The sequence below is a fragment of the Pteropus medius genome, unplaced genomic scaffold, assembly GCF_902729225.1.
Source record: "Pteropus medius unplaced genomic scaffold, Ma_sr-lr_union100, whole genome shotgun sequence".
Taxonomy (NCBI): Eukaryota; Metazoa; Chordata; class Mammalia; order Chiroptera; family Pteropodidae; genus Pteropus; species Pteropus medius.
Window position 1 is genome coordinate 1,117,098 of NW_024355521.1, and position 16,198 is coordinate 1,133,295.

Consider the following 16,198-nt stretch of genomic DNA (forward strand, 5'->3'; position numbering starts at 1 on the left):
TGCGGTGATGGAGACCTCTAATTCCCACTGCCATTATTATCAGTACTGGCCGCCAGCTCTGGGCACTGCAACAGGCAGGTTCCTGGGCCAAGTAAACCCTAATCCTCACAGAGACTCTGCAGCGTGATGGTTACCATCCAGCTTTCAGAGCGGGACACGAGTGCAGTAAGCTGCCCAAGGCCCCCCAGCTGACAAGTGGTCACAGTAAGAGGCCAAGTGGGACTGATACCCAAACTACCCTCATTCTACCATTTATCACAGCCACCCCTTACAGACGCACCTATAGACCCTGTACATGTCCAAAACCCCAGGCACTGAAGCCTTCAATGCCCAGCTCAGGCCTTACTTCCTCCTAGAAGCTTCTCCATCCCACCTTTGCCCCAGTGACCAACCCCCTCCCTGCTCAGGATCCCAAATTCAGCATCTCCTGGTTGGGCCTCTTCTTCCAATTTGGTCCAGAAATGCGCTGGCCAGAAATCAGAGTTCCCGGGACAGCTCATGCTGAAGATTTCGACAGAGTCTGCATCGGACAGGTGGTTCAATGAAGGGACCACCTCCACTGGCCTCTCTGACCTTGGCTGTCACTTTCCTCAGAGACATACAACCACATCCCTTCTCTCCTCCCCAGCATGTCTGCACCCAGGGTTTGGTAAATTATATATAACCAAATCTCTGAAGGAACCCCAGTTTTGAGTTTGCGGTATACCTGGAGGTCATGCAGAAGGAAAGCTCTGAGTCCCTCCACACACACCCCCCTTCCTTAATCACTGCTAAGGAGGCAGATGACCAGCTGCCCCTCTGGCCTGGGCTCCCTAGATTCTAGGATTAAGAGCTGGGATTAAGGACAGACATATTCCTGGTAGCTTAGAGCCCCAGCAAAGTGTGTGTATGTGTGGGCGGGGCGGGGCGGGGGGGCGGGTTGTATGCATGTAATTGCACAGGTGCACTTGTGCAAGCACATTCAGGGGTGTTTCTGGACATGCAGGCAGGTACATCCATGTGTATACACCACAGGTTGTCAGGTGGACTTAGATGCCTGTGTGGGTCTAGGTGTGTTCATGTGAGCACACGGGCTCTATCTCTGTGAGTGGTACATGTGCACTGGGGAGAGTATATGTTCGGGTATGTACATGGGTCTGTATCTCCACATATGTGCACAGGACAAGAGTGTGCATGTTCCTTCATGTACACAAATGGGTCTGCAGGTGTGCGCATATCTATGTGTGCCTCTCTCCCCTAAGGTAGGGAGAGTATCTCCCAACTTCCTCCACTATTCACCATGGGCTAATAATATCCATGGCCCACGTGTTGGAGGCAAGCCCTCTACAACTGAGAAAGGGAAAGAGCAATTTTGGGGACTCCTGAATCCGCAAGGCATGGCCTCATATCTGAGCCACTAAAACAGCTGAAGACAAAGGAATAGGCCACAAAGGCCCTACACAGACACCCAGGGCACCCATGTGTCAGCACAGACACGGCAACACACCATCACACACATGCATGTGTGCACAAACCCAGCCCCTTGCCCAAACCTAAACAGAAACATGGCCTTGGCTCCATACAGAAAAAGGATCACCTGGGCTCAACTGACAGCCTCAGAGACCATCCCCCAAACACAGAGCCCAAACCCCCTCTTCTAGATCTGATTTTCCCCAAAGCCTCCCAGCCCCACTGCCTCACATGACAGCAGGATCCAGCCAAGCCAGGGCTCAGCCCCCAGAGGCCACCCATGGGCCACGGCCCTGGAGGAGCTGTCTTACCTCTCACCACTGGGGGACCTTAAACAGCCAAGTGAGCTCCGTCCTTGGGCTCAGTGTCCCCATCTGAGTAGCAAGGCGAGGGGCTGATTTCCTGTGGCTTAGTGCCCTCAGAATTAAACTTCCGGAGGATAAATGAAGGAAATGGGCGGTTCTGGGCCCAGGAGGGTGAGGCGTATGATCCCTTTAGCTAGACCCTAACCACTCCCTGAGCCCTCAAGGCCCCTGTCTCCCAGGGGACTCCTCAGGTCCTGGCCCACTGAGTGACAGACAGGGAGATGAGAGGTTCCAACCTGACAGGGAGTGAGTGAGGCAGAGGCCTCTGGGGACCAGAGCAAGAGGAGGGAGAAGAGGGATGGGGTATGGGGGGGCGGGGGCACAGCAGCACGGAGCAGACAGAAGAGGAAGAGGAGATGGGCAGGAGGGTTGCAGTGGGAAGGGAGGTAGAGGGCAGAGGAGGAAGATCTGTTGTCACCCAGCCTGAATCCCACAGTATGTCCACCTCCAGAAAGGTGGGGTCCAAAAAGACCTAGTCCATTCCTTAGCTAAATGAGGCAGGAAGACTGTGTCCGTCACAGCCACTGCTCCCTGCTGCCAGCCTCCACTCTCCTATTCTACAAGCCTGGGGGTCGCAGGAGCAGGGGGCTAGAGAGAAAGGACAAGGTGTGACAACAGGGGAGAAGTAGAAGTCAAACAGATTGAGGATGTGCAGAGTACAAAAGAAAAAAGAAAGAAACAATGCAGCAATGTCAGAATTTGGGTAAATGAAACAAAGTAACGTGTGAGGGCTGAACTGGGAGATGATGTAATTGGGGAAGTAGCTGCTGCAACAATGTATCCAAGTGAGGGCTCTAAGGAGATAAGGGTGCAACCCATGGGGAACCAGACACTATAGAGCAATGTGACAGAATTCATTAGAAAAGCCCTGCCTTGGAAATCTAGAAGAGGGAAGCAGGAAAGAAAGGGCTGAAGAAGGACTTGCGGTGCATGGGAGCAGGGAGGAGAGGTTGGTAAAGGATCCCCAAAGAAGGGGACATCACTGCTGGGTTTTGGAGGATGACTAGGAATTCACTGGAGAAGGGAACAGTCCATGCAGAGTGAACAGCACATGAGTAGACATGAAGGCATAAGAGACAATGTTTTGCTGTTTATCCAGAGCATAGCCAGGCGTCTTCGGTGAGGGATGAGGCTGGAGAAGTACACTGAATGACTGATGGGAATCAATTTTCCACAGAGTCTTGGGCATGAGGGCAGCTAAGGTTGGGTCAGGGAAGGCTTCCTGGGAAAGGTGGCTGGGAGCTGGGCCTACAGTCTAGGCAGAACAGACAGGTAAAGAGAAGAAACATGGTACAAGGGATGGTGCCCTGCCTAGAAGCCAGGAGTCACAGTTCTTAGTCCCAGTTCAGCAGCCAACCTGCTGTGTTACCTTCGACAAGCAATGGTATCTCTCTGAGCCTCAATTACCCCGTATGTATGTAAAATAAGAAAGCTAAACTACCATATTTCAGAAGATCCTCACTATAACTAGAGATCACTCCTTTGGCCTCAGTTTCCCTCAGAAAATGAACAAGTTGGGCAAGAAGGTTCTTAAGGGCCCTTCCAGCTGAAATCATTTTCAGTCCTCTAATTAGTCCTCAGCCCATGGCCCAATCTAGACAGAGAACATCCAAAAGAGAATAGACCCAGATGGAAGCCAAAAGCCCCAGATCTGGGTCAGGGCCTCCCCCACAGCAACCACGCAGGTTCAGGCATCTAGCAATATCTGTCCGGCCTTAAATTCATCCTCTCAGGGCACCACGCTTTACAGTTTGCAACACATGCGGTAGCATGGAGCAGTGCCTTCGCACCAGGCTGGACTCTGAGGCCAGACCGCTTGGGTTCAAACTCTAGTGAGCATGCCTCTTACTAGCTCTGTGACCTTGGGCAAGTTACTTAACCTCTCTGTACTTCAATGTCCTTTCTCGTAAAATCAAAATAATAATAATGCCTCCTTCTGTAGGTTGTTGTAAGAATTAAGTTTTTACATATAAGACATTTGGCAGAGTGTCTTGCACATGGCAGGCACTCAACAGGCATAATTCAATATTAATATTATCACATTTATGCATTTGTTGGCATCCCATGCCAGCCCCTCGGGGCAGCACGGCTATATCCATTTTACAGACCAACAACCTCTACCTGTAGGATGGAACTCACTTTGGTTTGGACTCAAAGCCCACCTTGTGAGCCACTAGGGTCTTCCATGCTGAGGCCCTATGGGTTTCAACCACTCATCCCCAGAAACGCCCCACGGCACAGGAACACGTGCCCTGTTAAAGGCAAGAAACAACACACTCCCGTTCGAAACAGCAGCCACTACGGCAATGGCTCCTCCATCCCAAAGGGAGATATGCTCCCACCTCTACCTATGGCCCCCATCTCGGTTGAGAATTGCTACTTTCAACCACACTTCAGTTCCCTAATAGACTGTGACCTTTCCCACTTCTGAGTCTTTGTCCACCTTGTTCCCTATGTCTATCAATGTGCTGCTGTCCTTCGAGACCTGGTGCAAAAGGACACTTCCTCCATGGAGCCCTCCCTGATTCTCCAGAGCCAAAACCAACCTGTCATTTCCCTGACTCATGCCCTCGGCCCCTCTCATGTGCCAGCTCCCTCACCTAATTGGGAGCTTCCTAAGGTCAGGGGCCAGGATGAGCTCCCTCAGGGTTCTTAGTGCTCAGCAAAGGCCAGACACAGAGGGGCCATCAGGAAGCAGTGGCTGAAATGACTGGCAGATCAGCAGCAGAGTGGGGTCAAGCACCCAGGTACTGCACTTCCTGCCCAGCTCTCCTCCTCTGCCCAGGAACCCAGACTCACAGCCTGGCCCCGAGTCAGCCTGGACTTAACTGATCACGTCCCAGAGGCTGGGAAGAGAGGTGGTGCTCAGCATGATGGACACAGAGAGGGGCGTCCGCACCCTGGCCCCAGAGGAACCACAGACAGGCCATGTGAAGGAAATAGGCTTCCCGTCCACCTCTGGGCCAGCCGGCCTGTCTGCCTTTCCCAGCCAGGCCACCCCAGCTCAGGCCCTGCCCCCTCTTTGTCTTCAGGTCTTTCTGAGTTCCTCAAATATGAAGGCTGGTAGGGCCCCCTGGGTCACCCAGTCCCATCTCCCCACTTCAAAGGTGTGTGGAAGGAGAGGCTCAGAGAGGGGAAAAGCTGCCCACGTACTGGACAAGCCATGAGCAGTTCACCTGAGACGTCACAATCTTAGAGAAAGCATACAATGAAAATAAGTAAAATAAAGGTAACTTATCCAGCAGCAGCTTCTAGTTAACTAGCCGCACCACCCCCAACACAGTCCTCCGCACCAGCATAGCGACTGTGGCATTACTGGCCCACTGGACAGAGGAGGACACTAAGGTTACATCACGGAGTCGGTCGCTTGCCCTGGTTCACTCTGCTCCTGTGGCAGAGCTGGATTTGAACCCGTCTTGGAGGAAGAGGCAGGTTCCCTCCCTGCTGCTTTTCAATGCCTACCCCTGAAACCTCACACAGGCACACATCACCACAACACGGCCACCACAAACACACACGCCGCCCAAGCAAGGCTCGCTGACAAGACACAGGATACACACACAATACAATAGCCTGCGTACCCACAGCCCCCAGCACAGGGCCTGGCATACAGCAGGCGCTCAATAAGTGTTTGCAGAATAGATGGATTAATCGATCAAAAGGCCCCTGTGTGCACACAGCCATGTGCCCCCTCGGGCGCCTCACGCTGCCGAACAACATGAACAACACGGCGTCTCGGGAACCACACACTCCAGCAGCTCGCTAAACGCCTCACCTGAGGCATGCTGCGCCGCCCCTCAGGCCTCTGTGTCCCCATCTGTGAAGTGGGATGACAATGCCTACCTCCTGGGGTCATGGTGAGAACTGAAATAAAGCACGTTAAGCACTTAGAGCTCTGCCTGATATGTAGCATGCACTCTGTAAGTACTGGCCATTATCACTGTCATCGTTGTCACCATCTGTGCTTGTTTCCCCAACACAGAGAGCGTCTTGAGGTAGGAACTAGGTAGAATTCAGCTGCAAACACCACCCCCCACCCTCAACAGCAGCCTAGCCCTGAGGAGGTGGCAGTAAATATGGTGGGTGAAGGGCAGAGACAGACATGGGTACCCACACTCCAGCTGTGAGCCCGGGAGAGGAGGGCAGTATATGGGTTTAGGCAGGCACCCCAAGAAGCAAAACTATCCTTCCCCTGCTCCCAGTATAAAAGCTCCCCAGCTCTCCAAGAGCTTGCCTGTTCAGCCCCCACACAGCCCCCCTAAACCCCAGCCCAGTGAGGAGGATCGGCCTAATGAGCCACCCCAGTGCCTACAGTCGAATTGGCAATCAGTTTGCTGCAATTAGATTTCTCAGATCCTGCTGGTGATTGATTCTAAATTACCCTTATTAAAGTCTGGGCTGGTGAGCAGGGAAGGGTGGGCAGGATGTGTGGGGGACTGGCTGGCCGTGCAAGGGGTACAGAGAGCTCTAGGTGGCCTTGGGCTGAGACAGACCTCGGGTAAAACAGGCTCCTGGCCCATTCCAGAAGCAGGAATGTAAAGCCCTAATGAGCATTATGGCCCTCACTGCGTCCCCATCTCAGACAGCTCTGACCCTGAAGGGGCTGTGATAACGAGGTCAGACAGAAGTCCAGAGTAGCTGAAGGGGCAACTGAACACCTGCTCCACCAGTACCTGGCTATGTGAGCTCTGGCAGGTGGCATCACATCCTCAAGCCTTCTTCTAAGTGAGCGGAACACCACCAGCCTCTGAGAGTGGTCAGAAGGCTCAACGAGACCACCAAAGGCTAGAGGACCAGGCCATTTCTGGGCTTCAGGATTCCCATCCATGTGTGGCAGGCTGTGGAGCTGACCATCTCTTTAGGGCTCCCCACCTCTGAACTACTATGCAAACATCAATAGTCATCTGCCCAGGGCCAGGGATGGTGTGATGAGCAGAACGCCGCCAAGGTGCTCCCAGCTGGGAGTAAAATGAAAAGAACCTGGTGTCACCATGTCCTGGGCTAATGCTGCAAACAGCAAAGTCTCTCTGAGATTCCAGGACTGGAAGAGCCTGAAGAGTCATCAAGTCAGATTCTTAGGCTCCAGACTGGACTGCAGCCTGCCAACAGCTCCAGAGCGCCTCACTCCCCGTGAACTCAGCACCACAAGATCCTGAAAAGTGCTGCTTCTAACCGGGCCCAAACCCTGCCTGCTCCAGGTGGGTGTCTTGACCCAGGTTCTTCCTCTTAGGGTGGCCCCCACCCCCAGGGTTCTGCTCTAGGTCATCTGCGATCATTCAAACTTGGTTCCCACACTCTCCAAAAAGCAATTCCTCAGTGAGACCGAGAGAGGGACAGGAAAAGAGCGAAACAGAAGCAGGTAAGTGGAAGAAATCGGTCCTTGCAGGAGCAGCCCGGTCCTCATCAGAAACTTCATTATTTCATGTTGTTCACTCCCAAACGACTCTGAGGCACAGGTATCCCTGAGTCATTTTAAAGAAGTGGAGACTGAGGCTCAGAGAGGTGAAGTACACCTGCCAAGGTCACACAGGAACCAGGATTTCAACCCTAGTCCAGTGGCCTCTTGGGTTCCTGCTCCTTCTACTACCTCAAGCCGCACCCTCAGGTTTGGAGACCCCAAAACAGACAGCACCAAGGCCCAGGTGGGAATCCAGGAATAGGAAGAAGGCAGACGTCAGAAGTTAGAGAACCCTCTCCACCTGGTACAAAAGGCCAGCTGTGCCCCCCACCCACAACAGCCAGGTAGGGCAGGGGCCAGATCATTTGTCAGGGGCTACCCCCACCCCTATCCCCCAGCTGGGCCCTCAGCCATTGCTGCTCAGACTGCCCCTGTAATCATGGCTTCCTGTTTGGCGCTGAGAATAGGCCTGGTCAGTGGGGGAGGGGAGTGGCCTCCCCTCTGGCCAGCGCCTGCACTGGAGGAAGGGGGCCGGAAGTGAAGGCTACCCGGCCTCGTGGAATGTTGGGAGACAGAGAGCCAAGGCGAGGGGGGTGGGGTGTCAGTCAACAAACATTTATCCGGCACTGGCCTGATGTTCCCAGGATGTAGTAGACCCTCAGAGGGGACAGTAAGCCAAGCCAGGTGATCGAGAGCCAACCCAGACCTTGCTCTCCACTGGGGTGGGAGTTGGGCCGGGTGGGAGCAAGGGGCGGGCTGGGTCTTGGAACAGTTCCTGGCTCCCGCCACCCTGCCCCAGCAGACACAAAATCACAGGGCTGCAAGCAGCTGGGCTGGAGCCCAGAGCCACAGCGCCTCTGGGCCACCCAGACATGGTGGCCGCACCTTGGCACTCAGACTGTAGGCTCGCCCCATGCGGCCCCCTGGCGCCTCCCAGCCCACAGGAACAGGCCTTGGATCCAGCAGAACTCTGCCAGCCTCACAGTCCCTCTCTGTCCCCGCCAACCCACCTCTACAGGAGAGAAAACGAAGCCCCAGCCTGGGCTCCAAAGCTTGCGGTCTGTCCCTCTTCCCTTCTTCCTTCCTTCCTTCACTCATTCATTCATTCAAACCATTCAATTCTGGGCCAGACACAAAGTTGGCCTTGGGGATTCAGCAAAGAACAAGGCGACCGCATAGGCTGCTCCCGGGAGCTCATGGTCTATCGAGAAAGCATTCTGACACTTCTGACTGCTGTGTGACTTCCACCAAGTCACTCCTCCTCTCTGAGCCTCAATCACTCAGGCCAGAGAGAACTTGGGTGCAATGGGGCCAGGACTCAGGGGTGGGGCAGCCTGGACATAAATCTGAGCACACAACAACTTTCTAAGAGTCAGAGGGGATTAAAGGCAGGCCTGGCCACCCACACAGAGTGAGCCCCCACAACATGTGTCCAGGAGGAATGGTGGCTTTTAGACCCCTCGCATCCTGAGGTTCTAAATATTTCCCCTAGTCGGTACCATGATCACATGACCCAGACAGGAGCCCTGCCCCCACCACACACACAAAATTTTGTTGACAGCACGGCACAGTTTACAAAAAAAGCTCTCCCTCAATCTATGCCCAGCGACGCTTGCAATAGCCCATCTTACAGATGACAGAACCCTGTGAGGTGGTAAAGAAGGATGGGTCAGGCCCTGGGCAAGCCCCTTCCCCCACCTGCAAAGTGTGGCTGTGTCACCACCTCCAAGGCTGGGGTGAGAATTAAATGACAAAAGATATGGGACACACCTGGCACAGAGCCTGACAAAGAGCAAGCACTTATGCAATAAGAGAAATGCAGGCATAATTTTGGAGGTAGGAAGGCCCCAAGGAGGTGAAGTAACTTGCACAAGATTACACAGCAAGAGGGGATGAAATTAGGACCATAGCCCAGTTCTATTAGCCTGCCAGGTCCTGGCTCAATCCAGCTCTGCCACTTCCCAGCTGTGTGACCTTGAGCAAGTCGTTTAACCTCTCTGTGCCTCAGTTTCCTCCTCTGTAAAATGGGACTTCTAATAATTCTTACCTCCAAAGATTATTGTGAGGATTAAATAGTGGTTCTACTATGAAGCCCTCAGAGGCTTGGAACCTGCCTCCCAAATCACTCCCTCGGCCCCCGCAGGCTGGCCGGATGGACACTTTACCACCTCCCATCCCCAGCTGCCTCAGTTGGCTTCAGCCTTCAGGAATCCTGCTGCAGCCCCTTCAAGAATGACCTATTCCTCTCTCCCAAGCAGTTTTGGGAGAAAGTCTCAGCTCCAATGGGAGGGGCAGGAGGCAGGCCTGCGACAGGACCTGGTTTCTGGGGGAAACTCTGTCTCACCCTTCTTCTCTCACTCAGGATGACCCCTCTCATCCACCTCACTGCTGCCCCAGCAGTTCCCAGGCCCAAGCCCAGAGCTGCCCTGCCCAAGTGCTGACCTGGGAACCCCAGGGACCTCCATGCCCCAATCCATGAGGAGCCATTTGTTTTCAAAAGGCCAGACTATTTTTTTCTCCAGCAGAGCTCAACCCCACACCCATCCCCACCACAGGCAACACAGACACTGGATTAGCAGCTGGAGGCACAGTGCTGCTTCCCAGGGAGCAGAAGGCACCAGATTCCAATCCCAGCTCTGCCGTGAAGATGTTGTAACCCTGCCAAGAACAGCCGTGTAAGTCAAGTATTTATCCCTAGTTGACAGGTAAGAAAGTCAAGGCTCAGGGCAGGCTACAGCTTGCTCACTGTCACGTGGTGGCCGCTTTTATAGCTTGGCTCAAAACCTCCTCCTCTGGATGCCCTCCCTGACCCTTCCAGGCCCCTCCTGGAAAGACCCCATCTCCGGAGAGCTCACCACGTGCAGGCTGTGCTCAGTCTACCAGAGCAGCTCACTCTGCCATCGCAACATCCCTGTGATGCTGGCACTGTCCCCATTTTACAGATGAGGAAACTGAAACAGAGAACTCCCTCACCCAAAGTCGCACAGCACGTATCTGTCCCCAGAGTCCCTGCCACCTTGGAGGCTAACAGGCAGCAGATCCCTGTGGTGTCCCTGTGTCAGGGCATGACCTGGAAGAGCTCAAGGATCCCCAACTTTTAGAGGACAATCTTGCCCTGGCAAACCAACGTTCACAGTCAACTGGAGTCACCGGAAGGGTGAGGACTAGGGATGTCTTAGATGCTTGAAATGGTGCGGGTGGGGAGGGACAGAAACCACCAGGCCTGGGGGTGGGGCTTCAAAAGAATTACCGCAATTGATTCCCCGTCCCCAGGGTGCCTCACCCTTCTACTCCTCAGCCTCTACCACATTCCCAAACACAGAATGGCAACCTTGAAAAAGAACAAGAAATCAGCATTAGTTGAGTGCTTACTAGGTGCTTACTGTGCTAAGAGCTTTCCGTTCTAACGCCTTTCATTCTCATATTCTCCCCATTTTACAGAGGTGGGAACAAAGGCTCCGTGCCACTTTCACAAGGTCACATGGCCACAAAACAGTTAACTCTCATCACTGGGAGAATTCAAAAAAGACTAAATGACACCTAAAATCCCTTCCAGCCCTGAGCTTCTAAAATAACATTTCCGGGATCACTCCAAGCCTTTCTGGGCAGTGACTTAAGTGTAACAGCTGCAGGGGTCCTGAAGGCAGCTGTCCCTCAGAGTCAGTCACCTGGTCTCTCAGAAGAGAGGACTCCCCTAAGCAGATGCCAAGAGACACGCACACACCCCGACTCACCATTTGCAGCATGAATGAGACCTACTATCCCCACTGAGGTGGCCCTGGAAGCTCTCGCCACACACACTCTTCCCTTTCAAGCTGGTGGGCAGACCTAGGGGTCATCTAGTCCCTCCCCTGCCCTGAGCCAGCCACTGCCCAACCCAGTGATGTCCTTAGAGGACCCACCATGGAGGCCACTCCTGGAGGCATCCCAGTTGGGGCTCTTTGATCTAACTCAGTCCCCACTGCTGCAGGCATCTCCCTCTCCCTCCAGTGTGGCACCCCTGGCAACTGGGCACCACCCAGTAACCCCTTCTGCTTCCCAGGACAGAAGAGGTAATGCCCCTCCTCCACAGCCTGACCCCTAAGAAGGGAACCCCTCTTCCCCATCTGGAGCCCTGTCCCTCTCTTGGTCCAAGAAAAGCCCGCCAGCCGACTTGCCAGCCACCTTGGCCTCCAGGCCCAAAGTCTCAGGAGATGGCTTTATCTACCACCCAGCACAGGATCTGAACCACACAGTTAATCTCACCTTCAAGTCCAGGGGCACCCGGCCTCGCTGAGGCCCTACAGTACACCAGGGAGTGTCGGCTCATATGCTTTCATTTAATTCCCTCCACCGCCTCCTGGGGCACGAATTATTAGCCTTGGTTTATGGAAAACAGTTGTTCAGTGAGGGATGTGACTTGCCCAGGGTCACACAGCTTAGGATCCCTGCTGGGCCTCTAAGTCTAAAGGATTTTGTCCTGAGCCCCTTTTCATTCATTAAACACCAAGCATTTACTGGGCTCCTTCTAAGCAAGAGCACACACGTTCTCTCTTTTAATCTGAGGAGAGTGTCATTAGCCCCATTTCGCAGAGGGGGAAATGGAGGCACTGAAAGGTTGAGAGGCTTTGTCGAAGGTCAGACCACAAACCAGTGGCCGAAGCAGGATTTGAACCTAAGGCTGTGTGATTTCCAAGTCTTTGATTTCAAAGATGGTCTTGCAGAAGTGTAGCTCAGAAAGTGCCCCAGCTGCTAGGATGGGCTGGGTCTCTGTCGTTCTCAGGGACCTCTTCTCCTTACCCTATCTAGGGGAGAGCCGGTGCTGAGGCATCCAGTCACCAGGCAGATACCTGACCTGGCATTCAACACTCATTTACCCTGGGCTCACAGCCCCCAGATGGGTAAGGCTGTGAGTAGCTCATCTGTCTGAGAAGCAACCTCTGAGCCGTGGCCTGTCCTCCTCCCATTTGACAGGCTGGTCAACCGAGACCCAAGGAGACTTGCAGGAGCAGGCTGGACACCTGAGGGCTGCCTAAGAGGACTGGGTCCATTTCAGCCTGGGGAATAGGGGACAGGCATAGGAAAGAACCAAAAAGACTGGGCCTAGAAACCTAAGGCTGACTCCCAGTCCAGGCTCCAGACATGTGCCCACGAGGGAACTCACTTGGGACCTTAGTCCCTCGAGGGACAGGGGGCCCTTCCTCCTTATACCCTCCTCCTCCTGCTCCCCTTGAAGGAGCTGGGACAGAGCTCAACCCCACACAGCTGCTTCAGTCACTCAAGGAGACACTCGAGGGTGACCTCATGCATACACACTCACCTCTACCTGCCCACACTCAGCCCCCCTCGGGGTCATCTGTGCACACGCATGCACACGCACACACTCTCATGGATCCAAGCACACACCCACCACAGCAGTTTCTCCCCGCAACACACTATATGCAGGCATATAGCCATAGCCAACTGTCACCCAGCCCTGTCACTGGTACATACCATGTACAATGGGTCACACTCACACAACCACACATATAGGTAAGGACACGGTGGCACCCACCCTCCCCTTTTCCCTGTACCTACCTACCTACCCCACAGGTCCCAGTACCTTTCAGTAAAGTGAGCACACACACACGCGCGCGCGCGCGAGCTCGCGCGCGCGGTCACCCTCATTCACCCCCTCGGGTCACCTTCACATAAGTCACTCTCCGCCCTCCCCGCACTCTGGATACAGCGACCATCAGACAAATGCACACACCTCCCCAGTGACGAGAGATAGATATCGTTAACTTGTGAGAGGGGTGTACGTTCTTGGTACCACGACAAAGCCACACCACATCCACTCCAGACCCAAGACACACCCAGCCCTGACCCCGTGCCCGGCGACCCCCAGGCAGCCGTCAGGCCCTCCCCGCGCCCCTCATCCAGAATAGTGAACCCCGCTCCGCCGGCGGGGAGGCAGATTTCCCGGAGCCACTAGGGAGGGGGAGCAGTGCTGGTTCCCGCCCGGCCTCCGTCTAGGGAGGGGTCCCAAAAGGAAGAAAAACGAGGCCCCCCAAATGCCCCCCAGCGGCGGGGGTGGCCTTCCCCCACGGATGCCATTTCGGGGGGTCGCCCACGGGGAGGGGCTAGGGATGCAGTGGGGGAGGGGACCAAGGGATGGCGCGGGGTCCCGGGCCGAGGGTCCCGGCGCGCGTCACTCACCCCCGCGGCGCGCCCGGCCAGCAGCAGCAGCAGCAGCGGCGGCAGCAGCAGCCCGCGGGCCCCGGGCCCGGCCGCAGCTCCGGCCCCAGCGCCTGCCCCGTGGGCGGCCCCGGCGCGGTGCGGTGGCCCCGGCTTCATGGCGGCGGCGGCGGGCGGCGGGCGCCTTTGTTCCCGAGGCGCGGCGCGCGGGGCGGCTGCTCGGCGGCGGCGCGGCCCGGTGGCTGGACCAACGCGCGGCTCGCTCGGGGCTCCCGGCTCCGCCGCCCGGCTCCGCCTCGCGGCTCCGCGCCTACAGCCGCCGCGCCCGCAGGAAGCGTGCGCCGCCGCCGCCGGGCCGCCCCCAGCGCGGGCGGGGCGGGAGGAGGGGTGGGGCGGGGCCGAGCGCACCCCCTGCCCGCGATCCCCGCCCCTCGCACCCCTCGCCCCCTCTGCACCCCCCACCATCCGTCCCCAGCCGTCCCCAGCTCCCCGGCTCCCTGCCCGGAGCCCGCGCGCCGGGGTCCCCTGCGCGCCCCGCGCCCTTGCACAGGCCGTGCCCGCCGCAGTGGCGGCAGCGACACAGCGGCTCTCAGCCGGCTGCTGTGTGACCTGGGACGAGGACTCTGCCTCGCTGAGCCTTGGTCTGGAGAATGGGGATCCCACAGAATGCGCCTCTTCGGGCTGTCAGGAGGGAAGGGAGGGATCCCGCGTGGGAATCTGGGGTGGGGGCCGTCCTGGCTCCTTCGAAGATCTGATGGGTCGCATTCGTGTGATCATTAGTAGCCTAAGGGCTGGATTCACAGGACCCTTCCAGGACCCAGCACCCCCCCATTCCCATTCTCAAATTCCTTTAGGAATTCTGACCCATGGACACTGTGGGGGGGGATGGGTGGAGAGGGGCTGACTAGGCCCAGTATGTGGGGAGCTGGTTCCAGATGGGGCAACACAGCTTGGATCTGAAGAGCCCTGACTCAGCTTTGGGCAAATACCTGGGTTCAAACCCCAGTTCTGGCACTTATGAGCTGTGTGGTCGTGGATGAGTAATACCTCTCTAAGCCTCAGTTCCCCAACTGTAATATGGGAATAGTGACCACACGGGGTTCATTCATTCATTCATTCTCCAAATATCAATTGAATGCCTGTGTGTGCCAGGCCCAGCACCAGATGCCCGTTTGTGAAGATTAAATGAGCTCTTCCCTGCCATTGTACTGAAGTTTCAATAAAGGTGGCTGAGATGATGCTTATAAAGTAAGGGACCTAAATGTAGTCGTCTCCCAGAGGGGCTGCCACAGGCCCAGGAAACAGCCTGATTCTGAGGAGCTCCCAAAAAGCAGAGTTAGGGCCGGATGTCAGTTCGGCATAAGGAAGGACTTAAGAACAGTTGAAGCTAGCCACAGATGGCTACTCTGAAAGGTAGCGAGCACACTGTCTTGGGAAGTATGCAAGGCTCAGAAAACTAGCTATTAGGGAGGCCATTAGGACAGTCTCCACGCACACTGTGGGCAGTTAGCATGGCCGCTCTACGGGGTTCCTGACAGTTCTGAGAATTCTGGGAGCAGCAGCCCCTCTTCCCTGACATCCTGAGGTAGAAGGGTTGGGGGGGTAGACCCATTGGTCTGGGCAGTCCAGGAGCGCCACCTGCTGCTCTTCAGAGATCCTGGTATCCTGGTCACAGCCAGAACAGAACTATGTCTGGGCCCATGAGGGTCTCACCCTGCTTCTCAGCGCCCCCTGCTCCGGCTCTCCTTGAGGTTCACAGATGCACACATTCACCTGCGTTCCAGCACACTGTATCCACAGTCACCCTCCGCATGGCTACCTGCACATGCAAGCCACATGCCAGCATCTGAGGGGCTCCCTTCACCTGCTATCACCACTCATGCAGGCATCAGCTGCCACCCTCCTCTCAGCACAATTCCCATGGCCCGCTTGGCCCCTCTGGGAAGCCTTTCTGACTCCCTCAGGCAGGGCTGGTCCCACCATCGCCCAGCAACCGGAAAAAGCCTGTCCTCATACCCTTTCAGTCTCTACTGTCTGTCTCCACAGAAGTGTCCCCCGTGGACAATAATCACAGGGCTCCCCCGTGGACAATAATCACAGGGCTCAAGCAGAGCCGACTGTACGGCAAGCACTGCTCTATGAAATGCACTCTGACATTATCCCCATTTTGCAAGTAACAAACCAACGCACGGAGATGTTAGGAGACATGCCCAAGGTCACACAGCTGGTGAGAGCTGAGATCCCACCCAGGCATTAACGGTTACACTCTAACCCAGGTACAGAGGAAGTGTTTGAAGAATAAATTAGAGTCATGAGATGATTCGCACTGTCACATGGACGCAGCCAAACCACAGACATACTTAGATGAGCCTGGAACCCAGATAATCCTCAATCAGTACGCATGGCGGCCATGTCTCACCCCGCCACCGCCCATCAGACCTTTCTCTGCCCTTGGCCAGACCTCCTGGCTCTAACCAGGCTGCAAAGGTGAAGGCGAGGCCTCAGCCGGCAGCTCTGCGCTCCACGCCTGAGACCATTATTCAGAGCTGCATCTCCAGGCCTGGCTCACAGTAGGTGTTCAGTAATTGTTCCCTGACTCCACTTGCTCCCAGAGGTTTGGCTTAACAGACTGGCTCTTTGAACTTAATAGTAAGAACCAGGCTCTGTTCTGGGCACTTGCCAACAAACGCTCTCATTCATTCCCTTCACAGTCCACAGGCCTGTGATTGGGGACCAACAAACATACTAGTCTCTGAAGGTTGTTGCCATGAGGACCAAATGAGCTAACACTTGGGCACCCTTCAAACAGAGCCTGGTGCACAGTGAATGC

At 55.5% G+C, this 16,198-nt stretch overlaps 1 protein-coding gene across 1 annotated transcript in view; it reads right to left on the reverse strand.

Annotated features, from left to right (window-relative positions):
• The window catches only part of SDC3 (syndecan 3), a 37,277-nt gene extending 23,729 nt beyond the window's left edge, over positions 1-13,548 (reverse strand). The window contains exon 1 of the mRNA XM_039858702.1: positions 13,390-13,548. Within this exon, the coding sequence (XP_039714636.1) occupies positions 13,390-13,527 (138 nt within the window). The 5' untranslated portion in view covers positions 13,528-13,548. The remainder of the gene's footprint in view (positions 1-13,389) is intronic.
• Positions 13,549-16,198: the final 2,650 nt, after the last annotated feature.